The following is a 16,904-nucleotide window of genomic DNA, read 5'->3' as shown; positions in this document are numbered from 1 at the left end:
GAGTGGACAAGGGAGAACCAGTTGATGTGGTATATTTGGACTTTCAGAAGGCTTTCGACAAGGTCCCACACAAGAGATTAATGTGCAAAGTTAAAGCACATGGGATTGGGAGTAGTGTGCTGATGTGGATTGAGAACTGGTTGTCAGACAGGAAGCAAAGAGTAGGAATAAATGGGGACTTTTCAGAATGGCAGGCAGTGACTAGTGGGGTACCGCAAGGTTCTGTGCTGGGGCCCCAGCTGTTTACACTGTACATTAATGATTTAGACGAGGGGATTAAATGTAGTATCTCCAAATTTGTGGATGACACTAAGTTGGGTGGCAGTGTGAGCTGCGAGGAGGATGCTATGAGGCTGCAGAGCGACTTGGATAGGTTAGGTGAGTGGGCAAATGCATGGCAGATGAAGTATAATGTGGATAAATGTGAGGTTATCCACTTTGGTGGTAAAAACAGAGAGACAGACTATTATCTGAATGGTGACAGATTAGGAAAAGGGGAGGTGCAAAGAGACCTGGGTGTCATGGTACATCAGTCATTGAAGGTTGGCATGCAGGTACAGCAGGCGGTTAAGAAAGCAAATGGCATGTTGGCCTTCATAGCGAGGGGATTTGAGTACAGGGGCAGGAAGGTGTTGCTACAATTGTACAGGGCCTTGGTGAGGCCACACCTGGAGTATTGTGTACAGTTTTGGTCTCCTAACCTGAGGAAGGACATTTTTGCTATTGAGGGAGTGCAGCGAAGGTTCACCAGACTGATTCCCGGGATGGCGGGACTGACCTATCAAGAAAGACTGGATCAACTGGGCTTGTATTCACTGGAGTTCAGAAGAATCAGAGGGGACCTCATGGAAACGTTTAAAATTCTGACGGGGTTAGACAGGTTAGATGCAGAAAGAATGTTCCCGATGTTGGGGAAGTCCAGAACCAGGGGACACAGTCTAAGGATAAGGGGTAAGCCATTTAGGACCGAGATGAGGAGGAATTTCTTCACCCAGAGAGTGGTGAACCTGTGGAATTCTCTACCACAGAAAGTTGTTCACTAAATATATTCAAAAAGGAGTTAGATGAAGTCCTTACTACTAGGGGAATCAAGGGGTATGGTGAGAAAGCAGGAATGGGGTACTGAAGTTGCATGTTCAGCCATGAACTCATTGAATGGCGGTGCAGGCTAGAAGGGCCGAATGGCCTACTCCTGCACCTATTTTCTATGTTTCTATGTTTCTATGTTTCCACGTACGAACGCGTATGCTGGAATCACATGGGTCTGGACCACCAATCACGATCTACAACTCTCATTAATAATAATGGTAACTCTGTTTGTGCAAGTTCCCATTACTATCAATGAGAATATCCCCCAAAACAAGAAACACAGCACAATAAATTTTAAAAAAACTCACACATTTAGAATTAATTGAGATTAAATGTAATTAAATGTTTTAGAAAAAATATCTATTTGGGGGAATTTTTTTTTAATAGGGTTAAAAATAAACTTACTTAATGGACAGGGTCTTTAATATAAAAATGAATGATTAAATTTAATTTTTCTATGTTTTAAAAATGTTACGCTGGTAACATGCTTTTACCAAGTGTGAAAGTTTGAAGGACATTTGTTGAGCAAGAGTTGGGCAAAGAGCCCAATCTCTGCCCCGCGGATGTCCTTCCTGCGGGGATGCGTAGAATCTGTCTAAAGAAATTTTAACAGATCAGAAAAGCCAGTTCTTGGCGCATCACACGCTGAGAACTAGCTTTTGAGAGGCCTTGACGGGTGCATGTGCACTTCATACGCACCCGGCGAGACTGCAAACTTAGGCCCAATATCTACTTGGAAGCTACCAAATTGCTCAGAGCACTGCAAGTTGTGGCACTATAAACTCTCGGGCTCAATTCTTCAATTGTGCTAAGTTGGCCAATCTCAGCCAGACCAGGCTGTCTGTGCAGGTGCTATAATTGGCCAGGCTAAGTGAGGAACAGAGCTTGCATTGTGCTAATTGAATGGAAATCAAATTTTACACATCAAGTGGATGATTCTACACTATACTCAGAATATGGTGCTATTTGGTTGAGTCATCAGCAATGAAAATATGCTGGCACACCGATATCTAATGATAATATAAACAAAGGCGAGAATGAAAACAATAGAGAGTGAGGGATTGGCATCTCGAGGTTCTTTGACTTCAGTTTTGATGGCCTATATCTTGTGTTAAACTTCAATTTCAGCTGCTCTCTCGCTATTGCAGTCTTTCTCATGTTTCTGTATGGTTATTGCTCCTCAGAACTTTCTTCTCTTGTCCCTCCTAGCCTCCTATACTTTTACTGCTCTACATCCTGAATGTATTGAAATACAGATTCATCAATTGCACTGTCTCATCCTCTGCACTCACTTTCCTAGATCTCAAGACTATGGAACTCATGACTTTACTTCCTCTTGTAATCTACCTCAAGCTTGTCATCCCCAGCCATGACTTCTTAACTCAACTCTTTGTGTTTCTTGATCTTTGGAACCATGATAGTGCCCTGCACTATGCTTCTTAACTTCCACCTGCGTTTCTCAATTTAAAAGAAACATCAGTTGGAACACACTGTTCAACATTGTTTTTATTCTAGGACCAGTCTCATCTCTGAGAGAGACGGCCATATTCCCTGGAACGCTGAGCATGCTGTGACCCATTAGGTGATACTTCGCACATGTACAAAATGGTTTTGTTGTTACTGGTGTGAAATATCACCTTTGGGAACTGTGGAAGAAAAAACGTCCATAACATGCAGAGAATAAATACTGTCCTAAATGAGAACTGGGAACATCTTGACATTTTTCCTGTAAAATATTGTAGCTTTAAAACTTTAAAATTATTTTTTTGTAATTGGGACAAGCTCCAGCTAGATCTCTCCTCATAAATAATACATGAGCATTGTACAGTAAATACTGCACACAGTTCTTACTTACTGGATCTTCCTCCCCCTTTTGCTAGTAGCACTTTATTTCTAAGGTGACAATTCAAACTAATGGAGTGCTCTGGAGCCATTTTCATTCATTACTGTGGTCATAAGCACTTAAGGCTCTTTCAGACTCACTAAAGGTCCCAGTTACCAAAACAGCAGCGAATAGGAACTGCATCGCCCATTTACACAGACTGAATTCAGCTGATCCAGTTCTCCATCAGGGCAACTAAATAAGTGCATCAAGATTTATCTTTCAAGATTTTCTTTTCTTCAGAATGAAATTGGATATAAAATGCTCTTAGAGTAGTCCACGATCCAATTACCAGCCACAATGACAAGGGCAGACCCAGTAGTGTTGGCATCACTGTACCAAGTACTGTCAGAAAAATGACAGCAAGGTGCAAGTGGAAAGGCACATTTGCAATATCAAGATGGTGAGCCTGTTGAAGGAGCTTTAGCACTGCACTCCTCTTGCTGCATCTTTTGGTGAGCGAGGGAAAAGAGGCAAATAGACACAACTGCCAAGGCTCAACCGCTGGATCAGTGATGAAAGTGAGTGAACCACAGAGGCCATCAGGTCCCAGGTTCAATTCTTAACCTATGATGAATGAGTTTGATCTCAGCCAGGGTAGCAGTATAAGTACCACAATTAGCTCGGGGCTCTTGGGTTGTGGAGGAGACAATCAACAAGAGCCCCCACTTTTGGACTCAACACCAGCTTGATTTGGAGGAAGAGAATAACACTCAGCGATATATTGCCCAGGTTGGCGCTATTAGAATTACCTGGTCCCCCACCCCTCCAATTTTAAAATTCTCATCCTGCGTTTAAATCCCTCTGTGGACCCTAGCTTTGTAAACTCTCCAGCACTGCAATTCTTTTGACTCTGGCTTCTGCACACCTCCCCCTCTCCCTACTCCCCATCATTGATGGCTGTGCCACGCTCTGGGAATCTCTCCCAAAGCCCCTCTGCCTCCCTCTCTTCCTTTAAGACCCTCCTTCAAAGACATCGTTTTGACCAAGCTTTTAGTCACTCCTCCTTCCTTGGCTCAGTGTCCTTTTTATTTTCCTTATGCCTTCAGGGAGCGCCTTGGACGTTTTCTAAGGGTGATGTATAAGTTGTTGTTGTACAGTAATGATTTTGTGTAGCTAACTATTGAGATACTGGCAGCAGTGCACCTTAACCGATATGATGCATATTTTCTGGGTATAAAATATGTTTACTGGTGTGAAAATCCTCTTAGCCAGACAACCAATTAATCATAGTGCATGGGATCAATATATAACATTTTGCAGCAAAGGAATGCACGATAGTGACAACCACAGTGTCTTTCTCCAACATGATGTAGTTTTCCTCAGAGAATAATTGAAGATGAACCATTTTACAATAAAATCACAATAAAGTCAGTCAGCCAATTTTTCCAGTTACTGCTTCAGACCTACAGCTTGGAGGAGATTCTGATTAGGCTGCTTCTTCAGAGGGAGCAACGATCATCTCCTATTGACAGTCAAGAAAACACAATGGGAATAATACATGCACAGGAATTGTGACAATGATAATTAATACTGCACAATCCAAAATGAATGGGGCCGTCCAACAAGAACATCAGTTCAAATCTGCCGGCTCTTACACAGTAAGTTTCTTGTCTTGTAAGTGCCATCAGAAATGAGGGGCCAAGCAGAGGGAAAACAAAGATACAAGTCACCCTGGCTTGCTTGATCAAGAATGGCATTAGCAGGGCTCTTGAAGCATATCTTTTGACCTGCTCACAAAGTTGGAGAATAATTTATGGCACGGGGGCACCAAAATATTGTGAAATGGAGTGAAGGGATTTTAAAAACTGGAGCAGCTAATAAAAAGAATTAGGATTTTATAACAAAGTGGGTATAAACAGGAAGTGACAATAAATGAGGTGACACGAAACAAGAAATGGCCATTTAATGGTAACCCATAACCTTCTGAATAAACTAGAACTATATATACCAGCACGGGTCAGCTGTCTGTTGGAATACTGCTGCCATCTTGATCAGGTATTCCTTGGGACATTGAGGTGGTATGCATCCTCTCATGAGCTTTTGCATGGCACACTATTCTGAAGCATGAGACATAGATGCAGCCACCCTTTAGTACATGTCACAGCAGAATTGACTGATGTAGTCCGATCGACAGTTTCGCCCGCCTCTTTCAATTCTTTTTTCTTCTTTTCTCCCGCGCAGCTTCAACACACTGGGATAGATTTTCATCTTCATGGCCCGAACAGTAATCTGGCAGGGCAAATAGCATGCCTTTTATAGAGTCCGCCTGATTTTCATTCCAGATTATTGCCCAAACAGTGAAGACGGAAATCTACCCCACTGTCTCTCAAAGTGGCACCCAACTAAGTGAATAGAATTCGTGAACTGGTCCTGGTTTGTGTAAGACTGCTCACTGGATTCCATCGGGTTCCTTTCCGATGCGGCCTAACAATCCATGAACTGTCCTCTATGCTTTAAATGCTTTAATCTTGGTTTTCAGTCCATGTTCATCCCATACATTTTCTTCATACAACCAAAGTAGAGCAGATCTTCCTTGCTTGATGAAACATTTCTTTATCCAGATGTGCATCTGGTGATGGTATTCTGCCCAGGGAGGTAAACAGTTGGACTGAACCCAGCTGTGTTTCCTCAATGAACAATGATGGTTGTGTACTCGGTTCTGACTGAAATAAGCCTCAATCTTCTTCAGACTGATGGATACTGTGGTTCTTGGCTGCAAGCGCAAAATGATTCATTTTGGTCTGAAAGTCTAAAAAATTCACAGCACAGAAGGAGGTCATTTAACTAGTTCCATTTGTGCTGGCTCTCTGAAAGAGCTATGCAGTTCGTCCCATTCCTCTGCATTTTCCCATACCCTTTTATTATTTGCCAAATGTTTATCCTCTTCCCTTTTAAAAGTTATTATGGATTCTGCTTTCACCACTGTATTTGGTAGGGCATTGCACATCCTATCAACCCTCTGTGTAAAAAAAAGTCTAACCCCTCAGTTTGCGCTTTTGGTGATGATCTTAAAAGTATGACCTCAACTTACTGATTCAAGTACTAGTGGAAATAGTTTTACCCAATTTACCTCATCAAACCCTTCATGATTTTGAACATCTCTATCAAATCTTCTATTAACCTTCTCCTTTTAGTGAAATGAGCCTGCTTTCCTGGTCCATCCTCATAATTAAAGGCTCTCACCCCTGATATCACCTTGGTAAACTTTCTATCTCCTCTCCATGGTCTTGACATCCTACCTAAAGTAGGGAACTGGACACATTATTTTAACTGCAGCCTAACCAATGGTTTTTATAGCTTAAGTATTTCTTCTTTAATTTTTAAATTCTATGATCATATTTATAAAACAAGGGTCCCAAATTAATTTTTTATAATTTTATCAACTTGCATTCCTGGCCAGCATCCCATCTTCCATCCTCCAGCAACTTGAACTCATCCAAAACTCTGCTGCCCGTATCATAATGTGCACCAAGTCCTGTTTTCCCATCACCTCTATGCTCACTTGCTTACATTGTCTTCCGGTCCAGCAATGCCTTGATTTGAAAATTCTCATTCTTGCTTTCAAATCCTTTCTTAGCCTCGCCCTTTCCTATCTATGTAACCTCCTCCAGTTCTACATCCCTCCGAGATCTCTGCGCCCTCCAATTCTGGCCTCTTGCGCATCCCCAATTTTAATCGCTCCACGATTGGTGGCTGTGCCTTCAGCTAGGCTCTGGAATTCCTTCCCTAAGCTGCTCTGCCTCCAGATCCTTAAAACCGACATCTTAGACCAAGCTTTTGGTCACTTGTCCTACTATCTCCTTATGTGGCTCGGTGTCAAATTTTGTTTGATAATGCTCTGATGAAGTGCTTTAGGATGTTTTACTACATTAATCATAATAGGCAGTGTCAAGTATGTAACCTTTATGTAACAACACTGTAATACTGTATATACGTAAGAAATGCACACCTTGACCACAGGGGGTGAACTTGTGGGAGACACTTCTCACCTGGTCACCCAGGTATATAAAGGGAGGCCCCACGCAGGGTCATCACTTCTTGGTCCTGTGAATAAAGGTTCAGGTCATGGAGTGACCTTGTCCATAGAATGTGCCTTGTGTGGATTTGTGGTATTGTGTAAGGACTTTACATTGGCGACGAGAAACGGGAATCAACGACCCACGAGAATGGCCACCGGCAGCACAGATGAATGATACTGTGTTGGTGAGGACCGGGACGATTTCATTGAGAGGCTCCAGCAGAGTTTTGTCACGAAGGACTGGCTGGGAGACGCAGCGGCCGACAAGCGAAGGGCTCATCTGCTGACCAGCTGTGGACCTAAGACTTAGGCGCTCATGCTAGCACCCGAGAAGCCGGCGGACAAAACCTTCGAAGAGCTCAGCAAACTAATCGGTGCGCACCTCAAACCGGCGAGCAGCGTACACATGGCCCGACACAGATTCTATACACACCGACGTCGGGGAGGACAGAGCATACCGGATTTCGTTGCGGACCTCCGGCGCTTAGCCAGCCTCTGTAAGTTCACAGACGCCTGCAGGGGGGAGATGCTAAGGGATTTCTTTATTGAGGGCATCGGTCATGCTGGGATTTTCAGAAAGCTAATTGAGACCAAGGACTTGACCTTGGAAACAGCGGCGTTGATGACTCAGACAGTTATGGCGGGGGAGGAGGAAACCAAGATAATATACGCGCGCAATTCTGCCTCCAACGTGGCGATGGATCAGGGAGTTAATATCATAAATGCGACACAGAGCCCCGCAGGCAGGCAAGGGCAGTTCAAGACACCCCAGGCAGCAACAGACCCAAGAGTAAGTCTCCAACACAGACAATGGCAGGCTGAACAGACATTTACGCCACCCCAGTGGACAATGCGGCCCGGGATGGGGCCATTGACACCCACTAACAGGGTGCTCCAGAGCAGTCAAAGGGACAATCAGCGAGGAATGCCTTGCAACAGCCCTTTTGTTCACAACAATGGGAATCTCAGTTCATGCTGGAGGTGTGGGGACAGACATGCTGTCAGGACTTGCAAGTTTCAACAGTTCGCCTGCAGAAATTGTAACCTCACTGGCCATTTAGCCAGAATGTGCAGAAAGCCTGTAACCAGGCTAATATACGAGGTGGATGAACCACTTGAGGGGTCTGCAAGGCAGCTTGACGCTTGGGGCAAAACAATGGACGCTGAGATTCAGCGGGTTCATGTGGCAAACATTCACAGCTCATATACCAAAACGCCACCTATGATGATGAAGGTTCTATTAAACTGCATCCCTGTACGCATGGAGCTGGACACGGGGGCCAGCCAGTCACTCATGAGTATTCAACAATTCGAAAAGCTGTGGCCACTCAAAGCGAGCAGATCCAAACTAGAACGCATTGAGACGCAATTACGGACATACACCAAAGAAATCATTCCAGTGCTAGGCAGTGCAATGTTAGCGGTCACGCACAATGGATCGGTGAACCAGCTGCCGCTCTGGATTGTCCTGGGCAATGGTCCCGCACTGTTGGGGAGGAGCTGGTTAGCTGAGATGAACTGGAAATGGGGGGATGTGCACGCCATGTCATCTGTGGAGCGAAGTTCATGCTCACAGGTCCTACAGCAATTTGAGTCACTATTTCAACCTGGCGTCAGGACATTCAAAGGTACCAAAGTAGTGATACGCATCACCCCAGATGCCAGACCAGTGCACCACAAAGCCAGTGCTGTGCCGTATGTGATGCAGAAGAAAATTGAGAGCGAGTTGGACCGGTTGTTGAGGGAGGGCATCATCTCGCCCGTTGATTTCAGCGACTGAGCAAGCCCCATCGTTCCCGTCCTAAAAGTGGATGGCTTGGTCAGGATCTGTGGCGACTACAAGGCCACTATCAACCGAGTGTCCCTACAAGACCAATACCTGCTCCTGAGAGCGGAGAACCTTTATGCCACGCTGGCAGGCGGCAAGCTGTTCACCAAGTTGGACCTCACTTCAGCCTATGTGACCCAAGAACTGGCCGACGAATCTAAACTACTGACCACCATCACCACGCACAAGGGACTGTTTGTCTACAACAGGTGTCCGTTTGGCATTCGATCAGCGGCCACGATTTTTCAAAGAAACATGGAAAGCCTGCTCAAATCCATTCCTGAAACAATCGTATTTCAGGACGACATCCTCATCACAGGTCGTGACTCCGAGGAACACCTCCACAACCTGAAGGAGGTGCTACGCCGACTGGACCGGGTAGGCCTGCGACTCAAGAAGTCTAAGTATGTGTTTTTGGCTCCCGAGCTCGAGTTTCTGGGCAGGAGATGGTGCAGATGGGATTCGGCCCACCGAATCCAAAACGGAGGCGATTCAACGAGCGCCCAGGCCCTGCAACACATCGGAGTTGCGTTCATTTCTGGGACTCTTGAACTGTCAGACAGCAAGGCTGTCAATGCCAATGCGTCAGCTCGCATACCGCGATGGGCTCTCACGCTCGCTGCGTATGACTACACCATATGGCACCGGCCAGGCACCGAAAATTGCACTGACGCGCTCAGCAGGCTTCCACTGGCCACCACTGAGGGGGCAGCGGAGCAAAGCGCTGAAATGGTCATGGCTGTCGATGCCTTTGACAGCGCAGCTCCCCCATCACAGCCCGCCAGATCAAAATCTGGACCAACAGATATCCCCTCCTATCCTTGATTAAGAAATGTGTCCTGACTGGGGATTGAGCGCCCGCACACGGAGCATGCCCTGAGGAGGTCAGACCGTTTCACAGGCGGATGGACGGATGGACGAGCTCTCCATCCAAGCCGACTGCCTACTATGGGGCTGCCGGGTAGTCATTCCCCAGAGGGGCAGGGAAGCATTCACCAGGGAACTCCACAGCTAGCACCCAGGCATCATGCTGATGAAGGCCATTGCCCGGTCACATGTGTGGTGGCCGGGAATTGATTCAGACCAGGCCATGGTCATGTATTCATGTAGACTACGCGGGCCCATTCATGGGAAAAATGTTTCTCATTGTGGTTGATGCGTACTCGAAATGGATCGAGTGCATCATTTTGAATTCGTGCAAGACATCCACCACTGTGGAGAGTCTGCACGCGGTCTTTGCGACCCACGGCTTGCCGGACATCCTTGTTAGCGATAATGGCCCATATTTCACAAGCTACAAATTCAGAGAGTTCATGTCAGGTAATGGCATTAACCATACCAAGACAGCACCGTTCAAGCCGGCCTCCAATGGCCAGGTGGAACGTGCGGTCCAAATCATAAAGCAAGGCATGCTCTGGATTCAAGGACCCTCCCTTCAATGCCACCTATCGCGCCTCCTGCTGGCCTATAGGTCCCGACCGCACTCGCTCACGGGGGTCCCGCCCGCGGAGCTACTCATGAAACACTCAAAACTCGGCTGTCCCTAATTCATCCAGTCCTGTCCAACATTGTTGAGGGCAAGCGCCAGTCCCAAAACGAGTACCATGACCGAAATTCAAGGGGAAGGTGTATAGAAATTCAGGACCCCGTATTTGTTCTCAATCACGCTTTGGGGCCCAAATGGCTTGAAGGTACTGTAATAGACAAAGAGGGGAATAGGGTCATAGTGGTTAAATTTAACCATGGGCAGATATGCCGCAAGCATCTGGACCAAGTAAAAAGAAAGGTTCAGCATGGACACTGAGGAACCTGAGGAAGATCATGAGATGGTATTCACACCACCGGCAACAAGAACGAGCAACAAGAACATTCAGCAGCATGCACAGTCCCTGTGGTCAGCCCGGACAGGCCGGAATCACCACAGGTGACAGACACGCAGGCCAAGGCTCAACAACCAGAGCCCCAACTGCGGCGCTCCACGAGAGAGTGCAGACCATCCGAGAGACTTAACCTGTGATCCTAATAAGATGTTGAGGGGGAGGTGATGCCATGTATGTAACCTTTATGTAACAATACTGCAATACTGCATATACGTAAGAAATGCACACCTTGACCACAGGGGGTGAACTTGTGGGAGACACTCCTCGCCTGGTCACCCAGGTATTTAAAGGGAGGTCCTGGCAAGAACCTTCCAATAATAGACAGGAACAAGATATAATACTGATCTCCACATAGTCTCTCTTAGATTTGTACTGTGTGGCACCAAATGTATCCTTCAACGATACAGGAACCACTTCTTCAGTACAGATCTGTGTGTAGATTCTGAAGTGGTATTTTGAAATGGCTGACCTAGCATGCTTATATATTTCAGTTGAAAATCCATTTGAGCCTTGTGTCTTGCTAGTCTAGTTGATATTATGATGTTATTGCTGATTGATAACCTTGTGTACTTTGTTGAAAGTGATGGCTGGTTTCAGACAGTTTGTGCTGGTCTGGAATTCTGGCTTATAGACATATCACTGATTGATGAAATCTACTGAGGAGTTTGATGAAATGCTCAAAAGACTTTTTACAGGGACTTGATACTGACCGTTTATTCACAGAGTTGACCAGATTGGTTATCTATCAGTTTTAAGAGTGCTACATGAAATAAATCTGGACGGCTTCAACCCAGTTCCTAGTGTTACAAGTCCACAATATTCTGATCTAATAACGAGACAATCTTAGAAGCTTCATGGTGCGATGTGTCACACCAGTGATGTGGAAAATGTTAGTCTGATTTTGGAGCTGAGGTGCATTATTGGGCTGTGTAGAGGGACAGTTACTCTACACTTGATCTAGGAGTACGCAGAACATAAAATCTATTCAAAACTTTGAAAACATAAATATATATATATATATATATACTGAAGCACCAGTGATCGTAACACACATACAAATTTGTAAATAACAAGTTGTATATCTGAGCAGAAAAAGCATGCATAGAGGTCTTTAATTAAAGATATTCATTGTTCTTTACCAGACCGGCTGGTCATAGTTCCTTCAATCATAAGACACTCACCTTAGAAATGTGCATCATATTCTTATAGCAAAATATTCTTGTCGTCAGTCAATGCGTAGGATGTTTTAGTTAGACATTCAACAGAACAATGAAAAGTCTCTTTTAATTTCCAAGAAAAGAAGGCTAGAATTATAGTCTAACAAGAGGTCTTTCATGTGGAGGTTGGAAAGGCCAGCTATTAAGTAAATATATACATCTCAGCTTGTCCTGCCTGCAACAATGACTCAGCATTTTCAAAATATCTCATTTCAGGCACTCTGTCTCATAATCAACATCCAAAAGTACATTTATGATAAGAGATTAACTTATTTCTGTGCTGGAGGAGGGGTTTGATTAAACTTTTCGTATTCTAACCCATTTAGCTTTTGTTTCTTTGTTTCTCAGTGTGAATCAGTGTAATGATTGAAGCTCTCTTATCAAAGACAGACTTAAAAGGTTGATGACATGGTGTAACATCTCTCTTCCTGCCACATAATGCAAACCCCAGATAAGATGGGTCTCATTATCCTGATACCACCCCTTAAAGTAAAGAAAAAGAAATATGCTTTGTAACTTAGGTACAAGAGAAGAAGAACATTGAAATGTTTTGGTTTTGGAAGTTAGATAGTGGGTTTTATTACACAATTTTAAGATATCAAAGAAAGAGATACTAGCTAAACTCTCCAATGGACCTCAAAGTGCTGTTGCCATAGTGACCATCGGACAACTTTTTTTAACCACTGCCAATTCTACAAATTTGTTTTGGCCACACACCCAACACATTTTTGTTAACCATTTGTGGAACCCGAGAGGAAAACGTAGCCCATGCATACCGTCTTGTTCAGTCTTTGTCATTTCTTCGAGCTTCTTCTGTTTCAGTGTGTCCACCACGTCAGCTAAGCTTCCTTTGCGGCGCTCAGGTGTTCCAAAAGCAGCACCAGTCATCATGTCACTGCGGTCGCGGGCTCCTTCGTCTGGCTTGTGTGGTGAGGTAGTTGCATTGCGGAAGGAGTACAGGGAACAGACTTTGTTGTTGTCAGAATCCTATTAAAAGGAGAAAAAAAAGATTATATCGACACAGTCACACTCAGCATTGAAATGGAACAGTTGGAGGATCTTCATTTACAATGTTTCATTTCCCCTCCACCCTGCTATTTTCTTCATTCCCTTCCCTTGCCGCTATCTTCAGCTGGGAGGACCAAGTGCTCAATGATACCTCCATGGACACCATTAGTGCCATTATTTGTTCAAAGGGATTCGAACAGAAAAGCTTTCCTTCCTTCCCATACAAAAGACTAACAAAAGCTCTCGGAAAGGCACGATGCCAGATATCAGCTGAGACTGGAATTCAACACAGGTCTTTTAGTCTGGAGCCTAATCCTTGTGATAGCTACCAAGTCAAGTAATGTGGTGTCTGGTTTGATTGGTTTTGTCACAAAAGCAGTGCTGTTAGATGAAGTCATATATGTCTACCAGACAATTAGACACCAGAGAAACATCAAATTGAATAGACTGTCAATTATTATTTTAAAAATAACACTCAGTACAGCATTGACAATCTGCAGTAGTTAAAGGTACCTAGGGGCAGATCATCATCACTGGAATAATGTTTTTCCACTTTTAATCCTTGGGCCCAGCATTGGACTCCTGAAATTTTGCTGTGAGAATCTGAAGGAAATCCATTTTCAGAGATCTAGATCTAGCAATGGTCTGGAAATGCTGCACTCAAAGTTTCCTTCTGCCTTTCTATACATTTAATAACTTTTAAGAAATCTTCGAACAAATTTCAAGCAAACTTAGCAAGGTGAACAGATCAATAACTCTGGCAAATTTGTTGTTAGTTCAAACCAGTGATGTCACTTTCTCACATGAATGCTGCTTGGCTGGGAGGTTTCATCCCCAGACTGCTACATCCATAATCACTCTTTAACCAAGGCTGGATATGCTGACACAAGACCCTTTTAAAATAACACCATATACAAATGTCAGTAACATTCTCAGGGGTATGCAATGCTGACAGTTTCATCCTTTAAGTCTTGACTAAGTCTCTTGTGGATTTTGCAAATAAAATTAGTGTGCTTCTCATTACCTTAATGCCACAAAAGTATTGTGAAAATGGTATTAGGGCAGGGAATGAAAGAAGAACCAATACTGTTAATCAACAGGAACAGACTTTCTTTGCGACAAATTATAACGAAGACCTTCTTTTAGATAAAACACGAAGGGTGAATTTCTACCATTCTGATATTTCCTCTGCGATTAACAACTTTTTCAGCACCCCCTAAAGTGAGAACTGATCCCTATACATAAGTTTCTGCTGGTATACCCACACAGAGATTAAAGCAACAGTGTTCTTTGACAGTAAGACCAAGCCAAATGTTGCATCTTTCATGTGAGGTTAAGTGAAGTAACACAAGAAGTAGCAAGTGCCGCCATGTCCCACTGTATGAAGGATGTTTAAGAATGGCAGTGAGTTACTAAGCAATTTGAAGTATTACAAAACAGACTGTACTAATCCTCAAAATAAAGTTCCTAACTATTAATTTTGTATACATGTTGTTGGTTGTTTGGTTGGGTTTTTGAGGCTGATTGAGATAGGAACTATGCAGAACTTCATTGTTCCCTGCAGGCACACTCCCTGACGAGACCTGGCGATGATGTCAGCAGAGTGCATCTGTTTTCACTGCGTATTTGCCTTCTGACATATGTGGAGCAGCCAGCTAACATAAGATTGTGCATTATAGCCAGGAGCTGGTTGAATAAACTGAGCCAGTAAGAGACATGAGGGAGGAAACTAAGTCATTTTGATTGAAATTGTAGCACTCTCGCCTCCGAAGGGCACTATAGAAATGCAAGTTTTTCTTTCTTTTTGAAATTAATTGCTCCACTTACTTAAGAATTACCGTTTAATGTTTTTACAGTGCAATCAAGACATCTTCTTTGAAAACAAATGTTAATACTACATACTCAACAGTTTGAAGTGAACCATTCAACTAAACAGAGGTGGTCATCTTTTCTGCCCAGCTTCACCATATTTTAAACAACATATGTGCAACATAAACAGGGGAAATTCTTACTCCACTTGGCGATATAAACCCGAAAACAATTGCAGCACGGTTTCCTATGTTTAATTACGCTTGCGATCCGCTAGTTCCCGCTCAGTACAAACAAGTGCTTCTTCAACTCAAGGCAACGCACTCCCACATGTGTAATATTACTTAGTTAATTAGAAAGAGCTTATTTCTGCTCAGATTAGTGTGGGTTTCTCTTCTACTACTGAACACTCCTATCATTTGCAACCACAGAGATATTACACAGGCCCTCAAAGTACAAACAAGTACAGACATCTTGGGATAATTTCTAACCAGAGATAATGGGTACAGGGAGACGCATCTTTTAATTACCTTTATTTTAAATATTTTAATTAAAGAGTATTAATTACATCATGTAGCAGGAGTTCTATCATAGTTGTTGCTCGGTTATATGACCATGATGCATTGACAACATTTCTGGGGGTTTTATGCCCCTCCACCAGCATAAACCTATGTTTAGGCTGGAATGCCATAAACCTAGATGTTAGTTTGTGCTGCTGCTGGCTTACTTTTGCCAGATAAATCCTGTTTCACATCTGTATAGCATTCTGAGAGGGGGACACATGACAAACAGATGCAATTCAAACATACAGTTCAACTTCAAACCATCGAGAGTGTTGTGTCGTTACATACCCCAAGCTGGCTTGTCAAAGACTCAAGTGTTAGCATAATTTTATCCCATGCAAAGCAAAAGCTGCCACTGATAAACTACGTAGCACAAAGATGTCATCACGAAGCAATATCATTGTTCCTTCCAAAAACTCCAGTGCCTAAAAGCCATTTGTTGCAAGTTATTTAATATTATTAGGTAGATGCATAGATTCCACAAACACCTCAAATGTCCAGCCTGTTGTTGCTGGGCCTTTAAGAGCTTGAATTGACTTATAAAAGTTTGAACATTGAGAAGACAAATTAAAGAAAGGAGGAGAGGGGTTGGCTGAAAACCAAGACAGATAATCCTTATAAACATGCAGGAATGCAGTAAGCCTAAAGTGAATGCTGGCTGATTTACTGCACGATTCATGTTACACATTGTACACGTCTTCGTCAGGGGATTCTTTCATCAGTGCACCCAAACCATTTAGCCCCTCCCTCAGTCTCAGTATTGAGAGAATTAAGGTATTGTTTTCTCCAGACAAGTGACGTGCAGGGCTTTTATTGTTGTATTGCATTATGAAGCGAATACCAACAGGAAAAAAGTACTTGTGTGTTGTGTGCACATAGTCAAGGACAGTTTTTCAAATCTATTGGCAGACATTCCAAAAAGCAACCACACCACCACACACGTTCACAGACAGGAGTTGTTAATCAACATGTATACCTGATTCATTGCCCCAGTGGAGAAGCACAATTTACATTGGGTTTAAAGAGCAGCAAGCCTTTAAAGAGACATATTACGCAACTATCAACTGTTATCATCGCTTAATCCCTTTTATAAAGCACAGAGTTACAGAATAATAACATTCAGGGTGCTCCTTAGTCACTGGGTAGAAGTCAACAGAAAGGAGTTTATGTGGGACTTTGCTCAGAGAACTACAGTTATTACATTCTATTTTATTTTCAGTACTTAGCAATGCACCTAAGAAAGGCCAGGCAGTTTAGACATTTTATCCAAGGAATGGCATCTTTGCATTCCAGCACCTCCTAAGTCACTCATAGTACTCATCATCAGAGGCAGTCTCTCAAACGATGATGACTTCCTTCCACATGAGTTCAAAGATGTTTCAGTGAAGGATGTTCCAGTCCTGAACACCAATTGAGGGGGTGGAAGTTGCCTGTACATGGATTGTTTTAATGTGTGGTGACCATTGCACATCAGTTAGGCCTTTATCCAGTGGCAAGGGTTGAACCAGGATGGCTGGAGACCTGCTCCGCTGCACGGACCTAGTGCGCACACATATCGCAGTGTGGGCAGGCCCTTGCTGCCCCTGTGCCCTCGGCTCTTCTGGGCC

At 43.7% G+C, this 16,904-nt stretch overlaps 1 protein-coding gene across 21 annotated transcripts in view; it reads right to left on the bottom strand.

Moving 5' to 3' along the window:
* The window catches only part of sox6 (SRY-box transcription factor 6), a 656,189-nt gene that overhangs the window by 357,226 nt on the left and 282,059 nt on the right, over nt 1-16,904 (bottom strand). For all 21 annotated transcript variants that reach the window (XM_070899905.1, XM_070899904.1, XM_070899902.1 and 18 more), the window contains one exon: nt 12,694-12,904. In XM_070899905.1, coding sequence (XP_070756006.1) covers nt 12,694-12,904 — 211 coding nt within the window. The remainder of the gene's footprint in view (nt 1-12,693; nt 12,905-16,904) is intronic.

This window comes from Pristiophorus japonicus, chromosome 14 (genome assembly GCF_044704955.1).
Source record: "Pristiophorus japonicus isolate sPriJap1 chromosome 14, sPriJap1.hap1, whole genome shotgun sequence".
Classification (NCBI taxonomy): Eukaryota; Metazoa; Chordata; class Chondrichthyes; family Pristiophoridae; genus Pristiophorus; species Pristiophorus japonicus.
Note: the sequence above shows the minus strand (reverse complement) of the source record. Positions and strands in the feature narration are given on the sequence as shown.